Source organism: Camelus bactrianus, chromosome 11 (genome assembly GCF_048773025.1).
Source record: "Camelus bactrianus isolate YW-2024 breed Bactrian camel chromosome 11, ASM4877302v1, whole genome shotgun sequence".
NCBI classification, from domain to species: Eukaryota; Metazoa; Chordata; class Mammalia; order Artiodactyla; family Camelidae; genus Camelus; species Camelus bactrianus.
In genome coordinates this window covers 22,693,550-22,710,772 of record NC_133549.1, presented here as the reverse complement: position 1 = coordinate 22,710,772, position 17,223 = coordinate 22,693,550, and the positions used below count along the sequence as shown (strand labels likewise).

The 17,223-nt window shown below is 36.1% G+C and overlaps 1 protein-coding gene across 3 annotated transcripts in view; it reads left to right on the top strand.

Annotated features, from left to right (window-relative positions):
- ZRANB1 (zinc finger RANBP2-type containing 1) overlaps positions 1-17,223 on the top strand; it is a 54,942-nt gene that overhangs the window by 9,598 nt on the left and 28,121 nt on the right. Inside the window, exons 2-3 of one of the 3 annotated variants that reach the window (XM_074373424.1) lie at positions 8,100-8,274; positions 9,538-10,388. In XM_074373424.1, coding sequence (XP_074229525.1) covers positions 8,234-8,274; positions 9,538-10,388 — 892 coding nt within the window. In that variant the 5' untranslated portion in view covers positions 8,100-8,233. Of the gene's footprint in view, positions 1-8,099; positions 8,275-9,537; positions 10,389-17,223 lie in introns of those variants that run through there. The other 2 variants (XM_074373425.1, XM_074373426.1) reach the window with 2 other exon arrangements.

The window sequence follows — 17,223 nt, the reverse complement described above, 5'->3', positions numbered from 1 at the left end:
TTACTGATACTAGCTGGAAGGATTCTAATTTCTGACATGCTCTTTGTCACATTGAGATGGTTCCCCTGAAGCCTGCTGAGAGGTTTTTCTTTTTTTTTGAATCATGCATTACATTTTGTGAGATACCTTTTCTGCATGTATTCAGGTGATCATGTGATTTTTTTTTTCTTTAGCCTATTGATATGATGGATTCTGTTAATTGATTTTTGAACATTGAACTAGCCTTAGCCTTGTACATCTGGAATAAACCCTGTTTGGTTGTGGTGTGTAATTCTTTTGTTGAATTTGATTTGCTAATATTTTGTTGAGGGTTTTTGCATCTGTGATCATGAGAAACATTGAAAAGACAGATTTTTATCACTTTGGTTTAAGTCTCTTAGTTTTCTGAAGTGTGATAATCATCTGCAAGTTTAGTCTGAAATAAACTTTGGTTCATATTTTGAGGTATTTCCTCTCTTTTATGAACTGTACCTGCAAGTCGTAGAGAGAAGCTATGTTCATAAGTTTTTCAGTGTTTTAACATTGCTTCTCGAACACAAGCGCAGATTTTTTTTAGTAGATTCAACAGTCAAAATTATTCTGTAAAATTCCTATAAAAGTTTGTAAGTGCTTACTCTCAATTTCTCTACAGATTAGTAAACAGTTCATAGAATATCACAGGGCCCTGGACCAAATTTTGAGAAGCAATCTTAACAATATATAGTATACTGCTTCCTGCTCCTTTTCCAGTCTTAGCAATGTAAGCCTTAATTCTTAGTCTAGAACAGCATTTGTTACCTTCTTGATATACTTTAAAAAATTCTTGTTATGAAAAATTTCAAACATATGTAGAGAGAGAGAGAGAGAGAAGGAGGGAGAGGGAGAGAGAGAGGGACTAAGAGAATGAGTTCTCGTGTATCCATCACCCAGTTATCAACACATGGCTAGTCTTGTTTCATTTATATTCCTTCTTCTTCCCAATGGATTATTTTAAAGGAAATTCAAGACATAACACTGTAAATAATTCAATATGTATGTCTTAAGAGAACTCTTGAAAAGGCATACGTACCATACTGTTAACCACGCCTTATGTTTTTAATAGCTTCTAATATCAAATCAGTGTTCAAATTAATTTTTAACATGTATGTTAATTTTAACACACACATACACACACACGCACGCACACACACAGAAACCCATAGGGATTTGCTGATTGCATCTCCATGGAATCAGTTTGTGCCTCTGTCCCCTGTGATCCTGTAAACTGGTAGTTAGATCTGAAAGCTCGATCACATTCAAAATTGACACCTATTATTATTTGGCACACATAATTCATAAGTGGTATGCTGTATGTATGTATGAAAGCTTTATTTCAAAAATAGGATTTTGATACTGCTTAGATCTGTTTTTTTAACTTTTTATTGAGTTATAGTCATTTTACAATGTTGTGTTAAATGCTTAGCTCTATTAAGCGATCATTAACTTTAGTATATATTTTAAAATTATCAGTACTTGTCACAAATGGAACAGGGAAAAGTTAAAAAATGTTTTCATTGTCTTTGGAAATAGAGCATTTGCAAAATAAATTTAATAAACGATTTTAAAGTGAGTCTTTACATAGAAAAATGTGAGACTGCGAGTTGGAGTTCAGTATTCGAGGTGGAGCTTCTGGAGCTCATCTTGTTTATTAACTCATTCATTTTTTCGCAGATGAGAAAATTGAAGCTCTAAGAGAAAAATTACTTGTTTACTATCTTACAGTCACTCTTTGTTTTCCTATAAAACAAGGCCATGCGGGGGGGAGGGTATAGCTCAAGTGGTAGAGCACATGCTTAGCATGCATGAGGTGCTAGGTTCAATCCCCAGTAGCTCCATTAAAAATAAATAAATAAATAAATAAACCTAATCACCCCCCCCCCAAACAAGGCCTTGTATATTTAGTGTAATTTATACACACACCTGTCATATGGGGAGACTTTTCCCTTTTTCAGTTGTCTGAATGGAAATGAAAGGCTTTCTGTTATTTTAATTGACGTGCTGTGGTTTCTTTAGTAATCTGGATTAGTGTATTGGTTTAAGAGAAGTCAAACTGATTTTTATTAATATTTTCTTCCAGAGGAATTGCCTCCAAAATTAAAAATACTTAAGGTATTTGGGGGGAGGGTATAGCTGAGAGGTAGAGTGCGTGCTTACCATGCAAAGGTCCTGGGTTCAGTCCCCAGTACTGCCGTTAAAAACAAACCAACCAACCTAATTACCTGCCCCCTAAAAGAAATTTTAAAAAATACTTAAGATATTTTATTGTCTCAAACCGTGGTGAATACTTCAAGTTGTCTTTTTCACTCAATTTTAGATGTAAAATTGAGTATATCTTATTTTATAAATAACTTTTCTGGGTCCTGCTTACTTTTTAGGCATTTTGCAATGGTTCTCAATCTAGATAAGCTTTGGAAAGATATTATTCAATTTTAAAAAGCTAAAATTTGAGCAAAATGTGTGTTGATGTGTTTTTTTTAAGTTTGCTTGTTTAAATATTGTTTGTCATAAGTCATCTGGCAAAGATTAGTCAGTCAAACTCAGTGTAGTTTACGAATAATCCAAATTCTGGATAATGGCAGTAGGTGACCATGGGCTGCAGTATAAATGTACATTTATTACATCATCAGTATTGTACAGACTTCAGAGCCAGAATGCCCCGGTTCAAATCTTGGCTCTGCCGCTTAGTAGCTTTGTGACTTCAGGAAGTTACTCCACTTCTCTTTTCCTGTTTCCAATCTTTAAAATTGGTGGTAATAGTACCTGTTTCATAGGGTTCTGATGGTTAGTTACTGTATATGTACAGTGCCTAGAACAATGTCTGGCATATAGTAAATCCTTAATTTTTAGCTGTTTTCTAAGTTGGATAAGGCTGACCCTGGCAAAATTGTGAAATAGGTGAAGTTCACCTAGATATTCATCCACCTCTAATGGTTGAGTAAGCAGTCCCTTCAGCTTACTGCTGTCTGTGGCATTCCTTGCCAAGTTGTTCTTTGCTAAACCTTTGCCTCTATTTGTTCTCTGTCCCTGCAGTGAAAATCCAACTCACAAAAGCCCCACCCCATTTTCCTGTTATTCATCACAGTAGGAATTATTAGAAAAGTGATCCAATTGAATGACTTCACATTATTAATAAATACTGTTTGTAAATATCTTATATTTATAAAGTAAGTGTTTTATTTAGATAACTTTTATGATTGGAAGTAAGGCAAAATGACAATCTTGAACAAAATTGTGTTGGGAAAGAGATGTTTTTGGACAAGATACTAGCTCTGAGTTGGTTTTGCCTTGGAATATTTCATTCATTTGGTTCTCTCTGCTTTTCAGTTCTTTTCTTTCTTTTATATCAGAACTCACTGATTAAAAGTTTTGAACACCTCCTTCTTCTGTCACGCAGATAACATAACAGCGCACAGTAAATGATCGCCTTTAGTTGGGCTAGGTTTAGTAGTGATTCTCAGTTCCTGTGGATATTGTTAATTGGGACTGATCTGTTCAGTGTGAACAGAGAATGGATAAGGTAAGGAAAGGAATCAAATTCTGAATGAGGTAGTATGTTCACAGCTCTTGCAACAGTTGTTGTATTTTAAATGCTGGGTTGATATGCACTCTTGGAGATAATCTCCCCACTTCCATCTGTGTTTGAGAAAACTGTAGTCATCTTTCATCTATTTAAATTGCAGGTGTCCTGAGCAGAAGGAAAATATTTTATCTGGTTATTTGCACACACACACACACACATATTGTGTATGTACATACATATATGTATATATGAATTTATTACTCCTTCTTCCTTTCTTGGTATTGTCTAGGAACTGAAGCGTACAGAGGGAAGTTGGCCAAATTACAGATAAAGCCTTAATATGTAAAGAGTTAGAATTCCTCTTGAAATGACTAGAAGATAGATTTTTTAAAAAGAGCGTTACTGTTGTTTCGTGTGAGATTTGTGTCGGTATATCTTTTTCATTCTAATCAGTGGATTGCTAATTATCCAGTGGTTTAAAAGGAAAACCATTAGCATTGTAACTTTTCTTACAGTTTTTCCTAATTAATGTAATGTTGGCTTACTGAAATATAAACTTTATGTTCTGTGTTATTTTTAAGGACTTAGGTTTGGTTGGAATGACATTAGATGTATTGGTTGTACTGCTAATTGCCTTAGTTAATTAAGGCATAGTGCCAATAAGGCCAAGTTCACTACGATAGTTATTTAACTATTTTAACTAGATTTATTATGTCCATCTTGCCTACACATTCCTGGGAAAGGGCCTTAGCAAGTATGTTTAGTTCAGATTTCTTTGTTAGATACAGATAACAGAGATAACAGCGATCGGTGAGTGGGAGGACAGTCAGCATGTTTTTGAGACATATTGATTCTTGATTATCTACACATAATTTCACAGAGATTTAGTACTTTCAGTGGATATTTAATGATCACAAAAGTTTGCAGACTAGTGTCCTTGATACTGCAGGACTTGCATAGTTAACCAGTTCATGAGTGCCTATGGCTTGTCACCTAGTTATTAGTGGCAAAGAGATCGTGCCATAAGAATGGACCCTGTCCTCTAGAATTTCTCCTTTTTGCCTGAGGTGGCTCAAGAGCTCCAGTGTTTATTTTGTTCAGGTCACTTGGTGTGGTCTCTTCTCTGAGTTACACTAAATTTAGGGCTGGTCCACATTCCATGCCACTAGAATCCCTGAGCCAGAGTTTTTGTAAGCTTGACTACCTGATTGAAAACTGAGGGGAGGAAATTATACAGGGAAAACACACAAATCAGTGGTTTAGAAGCTAGCCTCAGGAGTTGATACAGTAAGTGCCAGATGTCAGTAGAAGTGTGGTTGCTTGGAGTGTACTTCAAGTGATTTGAAAAAAACTTCACAAGAGAAGTGAGATTTGAACTGAGTCTTAAAGAATGGGTAGGATATGCCAGAAGTGAGGATATGTGTCTGTTGTGCTTGTTTCTAAGGCCTTCATGTGTGTATCAGGGAGGGGTGGTGGTACACAAATGAGCCTAGGGTGTGTGTGCTGTGTTTCTGTGATGGGAAAGAGTTGAAAGTTTGTACTGTTAACAGCAGAGCTTTAGAAGGAGGAACTTGTTATTAGGAGGATTATTCTGGTAGCGGTGAGTTGGATGGATTTAGAAAGGGAAGGCGCTTAGGAGGCTATTACAGTAGTACTGACCTGAGCTGAGAAAAGGTTGATGGCAGCTGAAATGGAAAGAAAAGAGCTGATTGGACAGAAACCATTAGAGAGAATCTTTGGGGAGAAGGCAGAATTCAAGATGAGCCTGAGTTTCTGTGCTGCGTGCAGGAGTATTAATGGTGTCCTTAATGGAAACTGGAGAAGTCAGGGTAGGGGTTTGTTGTGGGAGGAAGATAAGAGGTTTAATGTAAGATGTGATAAGCTATTGGAGCCCTGAAATGAGGTAGGTTTGTAGATACAGGGTTCACCATTATCCTCAAGACCAGTTGTTTTTTCAGTTGACTGGTGTGAGGAAGACAGTGATACAGAAAGATGCTGAGGAGAAAAGAGGAAATGACTATGTGGGATTTTTGGCTTAAGAGTTAAGTGCAGTACTTTTTATTTATATAAATATTACAGCTCAGAATTAACTTGTAGTATTTTAATAGAATCTGAAAATTCAGCATGCTTGGAATATCCTTCTAGTTTTAGCTTTCATCATGATTCCCTTAAGATGCTTTCTGAGCATTTGTAAATCTCCACAGATTTATGTTGTTTAATATTTATATCAACAATTTGTATTAATAAGTTAATGTATTACTAAATACAGACATATTAATAAAGCTAATACAAAACCTCAGAGATACCAGTCCTTCCTTTGGATAACTTCTTGCCATTTGACACTAACTGGCAGTTGAGTTTTTCTCAGTTTGTTTCTTAAGGAGTTTTTACTTGGTGAGGATCATTCTTTAGTTCTCCAGAGGGTTTTAGTAGGTCGTTGAGGGAATTTGTAGTATAGCTATAATTTTGAGGAATTGACTTAAATATAGATACGTTTCTTCTACAGTGTTTAGTAATGTTTCATAAATACGGCCTAAAGAGTTCATTATTAAGCATGCAAATATAAAAAATATTCCATTATGAACCTTTCCCTTTCCCCAGCTATCAATCCAAACACTGTAATACCTGTGCCTTTGTTGTTTGAAATGGGAAGTATATAATCCAAAGCAGTTGTGAATTTAATACTGGAAAGTGGCTGATATACTTGGAGATGTTACTCAGTCTGTCTACAAGTACAGCTTGATGTGCAAATAGATTCATGGACTTTTTGGTCTACAAGATCGCAACTGCTGGTATTGCAGTTGAACCAAGGAATATTGCATTTGAACCATGAAATAATTTGTTTTAAGAGTAATAGTTGTGTCTAGTTCCCCTTAAAGAAGATTCATATTTACAGGTTTTATTGTTGCTTTGTGTATTGAATAATTGAAATATGATTCACTGGATAGAATTTGGAAATCTGTATTTTATGAAAAATTAGACTTATAAGTTAAATTTACTTGGGTGTAAGAATGTGTGTTAATTTGCAAGATACTTGGTAACAGTTTTATTTTTGTGTATAATATTAACTCAAAGCTGGTTGCTGTTAAAAATTTCATGTTTTTCGGATGTTTTGACATCTAATAGAAAAAGTGTACTTAGTGTTAATTTCATCTCAATAATGCAAAATCACATAATTGATGTTATCTTTACTCTTCCATTCCATTTAGTAATTACCATAGGTGAAGATGGCTCTCTCAGATAATCCCCTTCAGTGAATTTTAGCTTTCAGTTATGAAAAACAGTATTCCTGCGAAGTCTCAATTTCCCAATTGAGTGGATACTACATACATCATTATCGAATATAATGCATTTATCTTTTCTTTTTTTTTTTTTTTTTTTGGTTGTGGGAGGGAGGTAATTAGGTTTATTTATTTAGGAGGAGGTACTGGGGATTGAACCCAGGACCTTGTGCATGCCAGGCATGCACTCTACCACTTGAGCTGTACCCTCCCCCCTTACAATGCACTTACCTTAAAACACTTGAGCTTGATTTTGATATTGCTTAGCTACCTGGATTTTTTTTTTTTTTTTTGGTGGGGGGAAGGGTAGGGTATTTACCAGGCATGTATGACAGTGATTCTTTATTTTTCAGTGGCAGGATTTTTTTTTTTTTTTCTGCTTGTTTTTTTGGTCAGACCTTCACTTAACTAGGTTATGCTGGCACAGTAATTCCATGAAGATTAGCTAAGATAATGTAAGGCCACAAAGTGTTTAGTTGAACCTACATCAAAGTAAGATATAAGAAAGCAAGCATGAATTTCTGAATGTCAATATTTTAAGTTAAATATTGAAATTACTTGTAGTATAGCCCTGAATATGTTCATTATGTCATTTGTTCTTGTCATGATAAGTTTTTACTTATTTTAATTTCTAATAGCATGAGCAGGTAATTTATTTATATTTCATTTCTGAGAAGCTAAAGGAAGAAACTGCCTATTGAATATGAAAGTTGCCATTAAATCTCAGTTGTGCATTTTATGGATGCGTTTATTATAGTCTTTGCCCTTCAGCACACTTTTGGATTGCTGTCAGATTATGTGTAATCAGGGCGCACAAACTAAATTTAAAAATCTAAGCAAGATAAATATAAATTACCTGGTTAGAAGAAAATACAGTTGCTGAAGGAGAAAAATATTTCAAAGCTAAATACAAGCAATGTTTTTTGCTTTTTCTATTTACTTGGCTTATACCACCTTTCCCCTTTCAGTAATAACAAGTAATACAGGTAGAAATTGACTTATTAGTCCTACCAAGTTAATATTAATGATGATATTAGTGCATATACACATATGTTTAAGGTTTTAGGGAAAAATGCCTTTCCTATCTCTGACCAGCCAAATCAGTTAACTAATTTTATTGCTGTGTTAAATTAAAATTCCAAATATAGTAGTCCACTATTAAAATAAATGAGTAGAGTTAAAATAGAGAATTTATTAAAATAAAGCCTTTTAAAAAAAATAAATACTTTTGGATAAAGTAGCAGGCTTCAAGTGAAATCCAGTTTTGGTCTCCTTTACAGGAATAAGCTATTCACAGTTATACAGCACCACTTACCACGTTTTGCAGTACCTCCTGAGGAAGTCAGAATCTGAGCCAGCATGAAGCCTGAATCTGGTCTTTGGTCTGATTTATAAACTTTACTTTTATTCTAACATGTGCAAGGTGGAGGTTATAGCATGGAAACTAAAATCTTAGTAAGTGTGATTTTTATTTTAGCTATTAAACAGTAGCCTTTCTTATAGTTTGTCCTCTTAACACAGTTTACACTATAAACAGAGGACTTGGCAAGCAAGGACCTAATTATACACTTACAAAGTGAAAGATTCTGCTTTCCAGGTTCAGGAAAAATCCCTGAGGAAGAGAAGGAAAAGCTTCTATTCCTCTGCCTAGGATTTCTTTCACTTTTCTGAGTACAGATAGCAGGATGATACTAATTCAATTGAGAAGGGATTTAAGAAAATGGAGTCTTACTTTGGTGGCCAGTGTCTAAATTGAAGCCATTAAATAAAACCGTTATTAAATTTGCTATGTAAGTTGCTTCATTATAAATTAGTTGTCATTAAATGTTAAAGTATTCATTGTAGTGTAGTCTTAGTAAAGCCCAGGGTGGCTCTTAGGAGCCTTTTAAATAGTGAATACATTTTTAATATGCATTGAATTTTTAGTACATTTTAAATATTGAGTATTTTGAGTATAAATATTCAAAATTATATTGGAGTGATTATGCTAGTTCCGTCGATTGTTTGCCCCAAGTATAGGTGATGTGCAGTTTTTATTTTTCGTACTCTAGACAGGACGAGATTTTGAGGATATAGGCCATCAAGGAACTTTATCCCTATTTCACAGTGTTACTTTGTTAATTGTAAGCTACTTGTGCTCATTAAAAGCAGTGGATAATTAGCACTTTCAGGCTGCTTTTCTCCCTTAGCAAGAATGATAGAATTAAGAATTGACTTTGTTTGATCTTCTGAGTTCTTTAGGGAATCAAACATTGTGATACTCTCCCTAGATAGCATAATCATCTATGTTGCTCATAATTTTAGGATGATTATGTGTTTAAGATGTTTGATTTGTGTTTTGTCCTTTCCCTGCGAATCTTTTTAAACTATTGGTTATTTTTCTAAATTGATGATGATGACCTGGCTGAAATTAAATGTTTCTATTAGAGCCTTCCTGATTTAACTGCCTTTCCTCTTGGAACAAACCTCCCTTTATCTTCTACCTATCTCTTGCACTCTAAAGTATAGTTTTTCATTAAATCCCCAGGTCTAAGATTTTTCTTTGAGAACTTATCTCCAGAAATTTTAAGAAAAGAGTAGTTCAGTATGAAATGTTCCTTGCATCTTTTGAGAAATTGATGTTTTATAAGTTGAAGGGTACTTTTATATTTTGGACATATTTTCAGAGGTGAGATTACGTAGTTACTGTTTTAATAACCATGTCCTAATTATTTATAGCTTCCTGCCTGACATAACTCACTTCAAGAAGTGCACAATGTCAGAACGTGGAATCAAGTGGGCTTGTGAATATTGTACGTATGAAAACTGGCCATCTGCAATCAAGTGTACTATGTGCCGTGCCCAAAGACCTAGTGGAACAATTATTACAGAAGATCCATTTAAAAGTGGTTCAAGTGATGTTGGTAGAGATTGGGATCCTTCCAGCACCGAAGGGGGCAGTAGTCCTTTGATATGTCCAGACTCTAGTGCACGACCAAGGGTTAAGTCTTCGTACAGCATAGAAAATGCAAATAAATGGTCATGCCACATGTGCACATATTTGAACTGGCCAAGAGCAATCAGATGCACTCAGTGCTTATCCCAGCGTAGGACCAGGAGTCCCACAGAATCTCCTCAATCCTCAGGATCTGGTTCAAGACCAGTTGCTTTTTCTGTTGATCCGTGCGAGGAATACAATGATCGAAATAAACTGAACACAAGGACCCAGCATTGGACTTGTTCTATTTGCACATATGAAAACTGGGCCAAGGCTAAAAAATGTGTTGTTTGCGATCATCCCAGACCTAATAATATTGAGGCAATCGAGTTGGCAGAGACTGAAGAGGCTTCTTCAATAATAAATGAGCAAGACAGGGCTCGATGGAGAGGAAGCTGTAGCAGTGGTAACAGCCAAAGAAGATCACCACCTACTACGAAACGGGACTCTGAGATGAAAATGGATTTTCAGAGGATTGAATTGGCTGGTGCTGTTGGCAGCAAGGAGGAACTTGAAGTGGACTTCAAAAAACTAAAACAAATTAAAAACAGAATGAAAAAGACTGATTGGCTATTCCTCAGTGCTTGTGTGGGTAAGTTTTTGCATTTTCTGAATGGGATGGGAGAAGATACAAGGTACAAGGAGGGTCAGTATTATTTAGCATTTAGTTCATTCAGCATGATCGTTATCCTCCCAGTATGCATGCGTAAGAATCTATTTCTGATCTTGTCATAACTTTGTCCTAAATTGCCTCCCATTTCGTTGTGCATGTGTCTCTCCATCTTTAGGGAGAAACACTTTTAAGTTAAAGCAAAATTTTTATATATCAGTAGTAAAATATATACCTGGAGTTTAAAACTGCTACTCTGTTTATTACAACAAGTGACTGAGGAACACCAGCTGCTGCTTCAGAGTGTTTGCAAACAGTATGAGCATCTTGTGATGATAGATGCTTTAGTCAGATGTTAAAAATATCACAAAAATGTGTGACTCCAAGAAGTTGAACCAACATAATATTGACCTTGAAAATATTCATGTTAATTTAGCATGAATGTCATGTAGTGAATATTTGCAAACTTAATGAAACTGATTTCACGTGGCCAGCTGATTCCATAGTACAAATTATGATTTGTGTGTTTTGTGTTTTAGTGCTTTTCTAAGGAAATTCTGGATATTGGTCCCAGTTACTGGCTCAGAGCTGTTAAGGGACAGAGACATGTTATGTGAGAGCAGGGTTTTCTCCAGTTACTGACATTGTGAGTTAATTATTTGTGATGTAATTCACAAAAGCAGTTATTTGACTCTCTTTCTTTCTTTCTTTCTTTCTTTCTTTCTTTCTTTCTTTCTTTCTTTCTTTCTTTCTCTCTTTCTTTCTCTCTTTCTTTCTCTCTTTCTTTCTCTCTTTCTCTCTTTCTCTCTTTCTCTCTTTCTCTTTTTCTCTCTCTCTCTCTCTCTCCCTTTCTTTCTTTCTTTCTTTCTCTCTTTCTTTCTCTTTCTTTCTTTCTTTCTTTCTTTCTTTCTTTCTTTCTTTCTTTCTTTCTTAGTACATTAGCTATTTGGATTGTATGATTTAAATTATTTGGATGGGGTGCTTGCTTTGACATTCAATTTTGTAAAGAAAATTTTGAGTGACTATTAAAGTTAAATATTGTATGGAACAACAGCTAACTCTTAAACATAGTTTAGCTGTATGTATATGTTTTTTCTAGTGCTAATTCCTTTTGTTTAGCTCCCTGAATATAGCCCTAAGAATATGGAATACATAACTATATGAAACTGCAAGTCTTAAGAGTAGATTTCAAGAAATCTCAGTTTTTTATTTTAGTTTTGTCCTGGCAGAAAAAAAAATGTCCCAGTTGATTTCTGAACACCAAACACAGTAGGCACTTAGTAACTGTTAGCTCCAGTTTCCTCCTATTCTGAGGACAAGGGATGAAAGTGCGCTGAGCTGTCTTTGCTGTGTTGTACCATTACATCCCACTGATATTTTTCCTCTCTCCCCAAATTGGGGTACCACATATGGTGTGAATGTCTTTTTTTTTTTTAAAGCAGGAGATACAAAAGGGTTTGTTTATTACAAATTTTTAAAAATTGAGGACAAATTCACATAACATAAAATTCACCATTTTGAAAGTGAACAATTCAGTGACATTTAAGTGCAGTCACAGTATTACATAACCACCATCGTGTCTAGTTCTGAAACATTTTCATCACCCCAAAAGGAAACCCTGTACCCATTTAAGCACTTACTCCACATTCTCTCCTACCCTGAGTCCCTGATAGTCACTAGTCTGCTTTCTGTTTCAGTGGATATACCTATTCTAGATACTCCATATAAATGGAATCTTACGTTATGTGATCTTTTGTATCTGGGTGTGATTGTCCTTTAATTACCTGTATGCCTTTTGGAACACTCTTAGAATCATTTTTGCAGGCAGTAGTGTACTATGTATTCATTTACTACAAAGTGGTGTTTAGTATGTGTAAGTTTATAGATGGTAAGAACTACATTGCAGTGATTCTTAACCTCTTTTGGGGTCATAGAATCTTTCAGGAATCAGAGGTTCACTGTTTGTTGAAGTTAGTAGATCTTATGATAAGAACCCCTGATTTGAAATATTTTTTCTCTTTGACACACGCGAGTTAGATTGATCAATATAACTTTGTCTTTATGCCTGTTACTTCTTGTCTGTGACTACCTGTCTTCTTGGTGCTGCTGTTACTTTCCATATATCTGCTTCTTTTGAGTAATCATTCTTGTACCTCTCTGCATGTTAATAGCTGAACAAGAACTCCTCTTAGCAGGACCAGTATTAGATTTGGCCTGTTTCATTTGCAGAACAGTTTTTGTCATTAAGTCCCTGTTCCCATATACTCCAGAGTTTTAGGTTCTTAGGGCCAAGGATTGATTGTATTTGATTCTTGGTAATGTGGATTATGTCTTTCCTGTTAGCAAATATTTTTGACTGTGCACTACATAACATGGTTCTGGACTGTTGTATGAAAGATAACGGACCTGTCTTTATTGAGTAGTTACATCCTGATTTGTAAACATCACTGAGATATGTTAAAAACTTTGTTTTAGTTGTTTATATTATATTTGCTTAACTAACAGAAGCCCACATATATTGAAAATTAATCTTTACTTCTCCTTTCTGCCTGCCTTATGTGCTCCAGGTTTCATTAGATGTGGTATATTATGGTTTATTTATGTTAGACATTAAAAAAAAACCATCTCAGTGCTCACTTTGGCAGCACGTGTACTAAAAAAATCATCCCCAAAGTATATACACTAAGTATGAAATGTGAGAGTTTCCTATTTGAAATTGAGAAAAAAAATCTTAACCTCAGGCCAGCTTTGTAGCTAGTAAAATGGGAATGAGGAAGATTCAGTATTGAGGAGGCGAAAGTAAGATAAAGCTTCAACATTTTTAAGCAAGTATCTTTTACATGACTGCTGGGTATAAGTTTCACAAAAGTCGTATTATCTTATGTGGTGAGAGGACGTTGGGGACAGCAGTGCCAAAACCTGACACCAGTAAAAGTGGGATCTGGGAAGGGGAGCCAAAACAGTAAAGGCAGAGGTGTGAATTTACGTGTGCAGTTGTCTCTGGAATGTCTACAGCGTGGTGCCAGGTTATTTTCTGGGAGGTCACGTTGGCACAAATCATAGTCTGGATAAATGCTATGTCCCTAGAGAATAGGGCAGCACTACCTAACACACCACTTTAGTTTCGCTGTTGTATTGAATCAGTTACTCTTTAGAAGAACATTTAAATTCATGACCCCAAGATCCAGGGCCAGATAAGAATCCCAAATTAAATGTGTGTAATAACTTCTTGTATTCCTGAACCATAGACTTTTATATCCAGTTGTCTGTACAACATCTTCCCTTGGATATTAGTATTTCAAACTCATTTCAAACTCAGGCTACAACTGAACAGGTCTCTTCTCAAATCTGTTCTCTCACTCCTTCATCTTTGTCTATGGCAAGTTATCATTTTTGTATATGTGTATTTTTATTAAAATTAGTCGGTTTACAGTGTGCCAGTTTCTGGTGTACAGCATAATGCTTCAGTCATACATGAACATACATATATTCATTTTCATATTCACAAGTTACTGTTTTACTTGCTGTGCGCAAAGCCTTGGTCATCCTTGATATTCCTCTTTTTCTCTTAACACTCCATTCTTACTGGCTCTGTCTTCAAAATATATTCAGAATCTGGCCACCTCTCACTGCTCTGGTCCATGCCATGATCCCCTTTGTCCTTGTCCTCCTTTACACACTGTTCTCCGCGTAGGGGCTGCTCTTCTAAAACTCTGCTCAGAATCCCCCAGTGATTCCTTGTGTTGCTCAGAGGAAAAGCCAATTTTATAGGTGCTCTCTGCTCTATGTCCCGTACCCCCTTTCCCCATTTTTATTTACAGGGGCGCGCGTGCACACACATGCACATGCACACTCACACACAGTTTTCCTCTGACGTCATCTTTTGCTTTCAGCCTCACTCTTTCACTCCAGCCACTCTAGTTACCTTTCTCATCTGCAGATAAGATTAAAGACTTTATACTTGTTGTTTCCAGTAGGTGATGGGATTAGCTAATTTACTTCTTCAGGTCTTTTCTCACACATTACCTTCTCAGTGAGTCTTCTCTGACTGCTACATCTCAAATTTGAGCCCTGTCCTGTGCCCCTTTCCCCCAATTTTAATTTTTTTCACAGCAATAGTCCCCTTCTAATACTCTTAACAGAAATCACTTTTTGTATGTCTGTCTGTCTCTTAGAATTTAAGCTTTATGAAGGCCAGGAATTTTGTCTTTTTTTTCTACAGCTGTATCTTCCTAATACCCAGAACAGTGCCTGGCACATAGCAGGTGTTCAGATTTTTGTTTAATTAATCAACAAATAAACTTTTGTGGAAACTGGAATCTGGACAAATAGATATTTCTACAAATAGACCTTTTTGCTTCTCTCCTGAATTCTAGTTTTCTGTATTTTTCTCCTTACAGACTATCCGGGGCTCAACCCATTGGGAGCCAGCTTGACTTCTGTCAGGTGAAGCCAGAGAAAGTAGGTCCAGTAGGTCTGATTGGGTTTTATTGGAAAGAGTAGAGAGGCGTCAGTTTATCAGGAGGCAGTCTATGGATATAGAAAGTCTGAAGTCAAATCTCTTTACATTTAATTTCTCCATCTTTCTTCCTTTACTGATGAATATTTGATAATTTGATGAATTATAAAAAAAATCATCCAATTTTACTCGAAAAATTTTTATTCAATTGTCACTGGACCTGTTGCTGCCTACTTGGCATTTCGTCTTGTGTGTTTCTTATGGTTAGCTTGTCTAGTGACCCTGCTGATGAAGCTGGGGAGGACTTGTTATTGGGGACGGTGGGAGGGGAGTGGTATTGAAGGCATAGGGGGAAGAGAATCATGCTTGTATAATAAGTACATGTTGGAACTGGAATTTTGTTGCTGAAATGTTCAGTTGCCTCATGCAGTGGCCTTACATACACATCATTACCATCTCCCATTGCTCCCTAGCTTTGGGATGACCTCCAGTGTGTTCTTGTGTACCATGTTGAGAATCACTGTCATGGGAGCTAACCCAGAACCTTGTTATCAAGAAACATGTTGAAATGGCATCATGAGGGTTGTAGACTTATTATTGAGCAAAACTTTGGTGTGTCTAAAAATTTAAGATTTTGAAAACATAGGAAATTTATTAGAATTAAATTTTTCTTGCAAGTTGTCTGCAAAAATATGTTACATTTGCTCTCCCCCCCTCTAATAACTTGTGTTGAAAATTTATTATTTGTGGCAGTTATTTTCTGTATTGATGCCAGTTGTATTTTGGCCCCCCTGCTGGAAACCTGTATTCAGTGTCAAATATACCTGTCTTCTCTAGAGTGTCAGATACAGCTGTAGAAATACCTAAAACTTGCACACTATTAAATATGTCAGAATGTATTTGTCTATTTGGTTTCAGTAATACTTTTTCATTTTTAACAAAAATTAGCAATATATAGGCTTATTACATTTTTAGATATTTTCAATTTTAGATATTTATTTTGGTATTGGTGTTAAAAATTATGGATGGTTTTTCTCAAGGAAGTAAACCATTAAGGTTGTATTAGTGTTATTTTTCTTTCTCTGAAAAAGCGTTCCCAGACCCAGTTCCAACACAACAGTGTGTGTGTGTGTGTGTGTGTGTGTGTGTGTGTGTGTGTGTGTGTAGGGGGGGATGGGCTTCTCCACACCAACAACCAGTTCTCAAAGGCCAGCAGGGTGTCTGAGAATTCAAGTCAATTCTGATACTGTCTACCCAGAGATAGAATCAGATTCCCCAGGTGAAGAGGCTCAGTCCCAGAAGATTTCCATCCAGTTCAGAAACCAGTTGCAAAGCCCAGGTTGTGTGCTTCTGACCAACTGGCTATACGTCAGAGATTCACACTTTGGGTTTGATTAATTTGCTAGAACACCTCACATAACTCTAAGAGAAAAAATTTATTTACTGGATTACCAGTTTATTATAAAAAGATATGATAAAAGATACAGATGGACATCCAGATGGAAGAGATGTAGAGGGCCAAGGTGTGGGGAAAGGGCATGGAGCTTCCATGATGCTCTTTCCAAGTGCCACTCTCTTCAGATCTTAACCAGCCTGGAAGCCCTCCAAATCCTGTCCTTTTGGGTTTTTATGGAGGCCTCATCACATAAATCATTGGCCACTGGCGATTGATTCCACCTCCAGCCCCTCTCCCCTCCCTAGAGGTCTAGGTGGGGAAAGGCGTGGGACTGAAAGTTCCTGCCCTATGAAGGGGCTGGCCCCCCCTGGCAACTAGCCCCCATCCTTGGGTGGGATCCAGAAGTCACCTCCCCTGAAATGCTTTCAGGGACTAAGGACCAGAGACCAAATATTATCCTACTGCTTTTATCACTCAGGAAATTTTAAGGATTTTTGGGGAGCTTTGAGCCAAGAACTGGGGATGAAAACCAAATATATATATATATATATTTGGTCATCTGAATGATGTTTCCTATAAATCACAGTATTGCATCTGAAAAAACAAATCGGTTGCAGTTTGTAATCTTCTACGATGACTTTTCTAATTCCTAGTTTTGAGATACAGTGTCTGGTCAGATGAAAGGAGTGTTGTACAATAACCCAAACAAAATTAAATTAACTTCAGTGCAAGAAAAGGTCATGTAAGATTAGTTTTTGAGAAATGGTAGTACTGTACACTGGAATGATAATAGGGTGATTTATACCAAGAAAATTACCACATCAAAACAAAAAGAAATCCTTGACATAAGACACAATAGTGACTTTATCCATTTATTCAGACATCTTTGTGGCTGACGTTTTAGCTTTAGAGGAGACTTAGGATATAAATTATTGAAAGAAAAAAATAGAGGCTTCTATTTT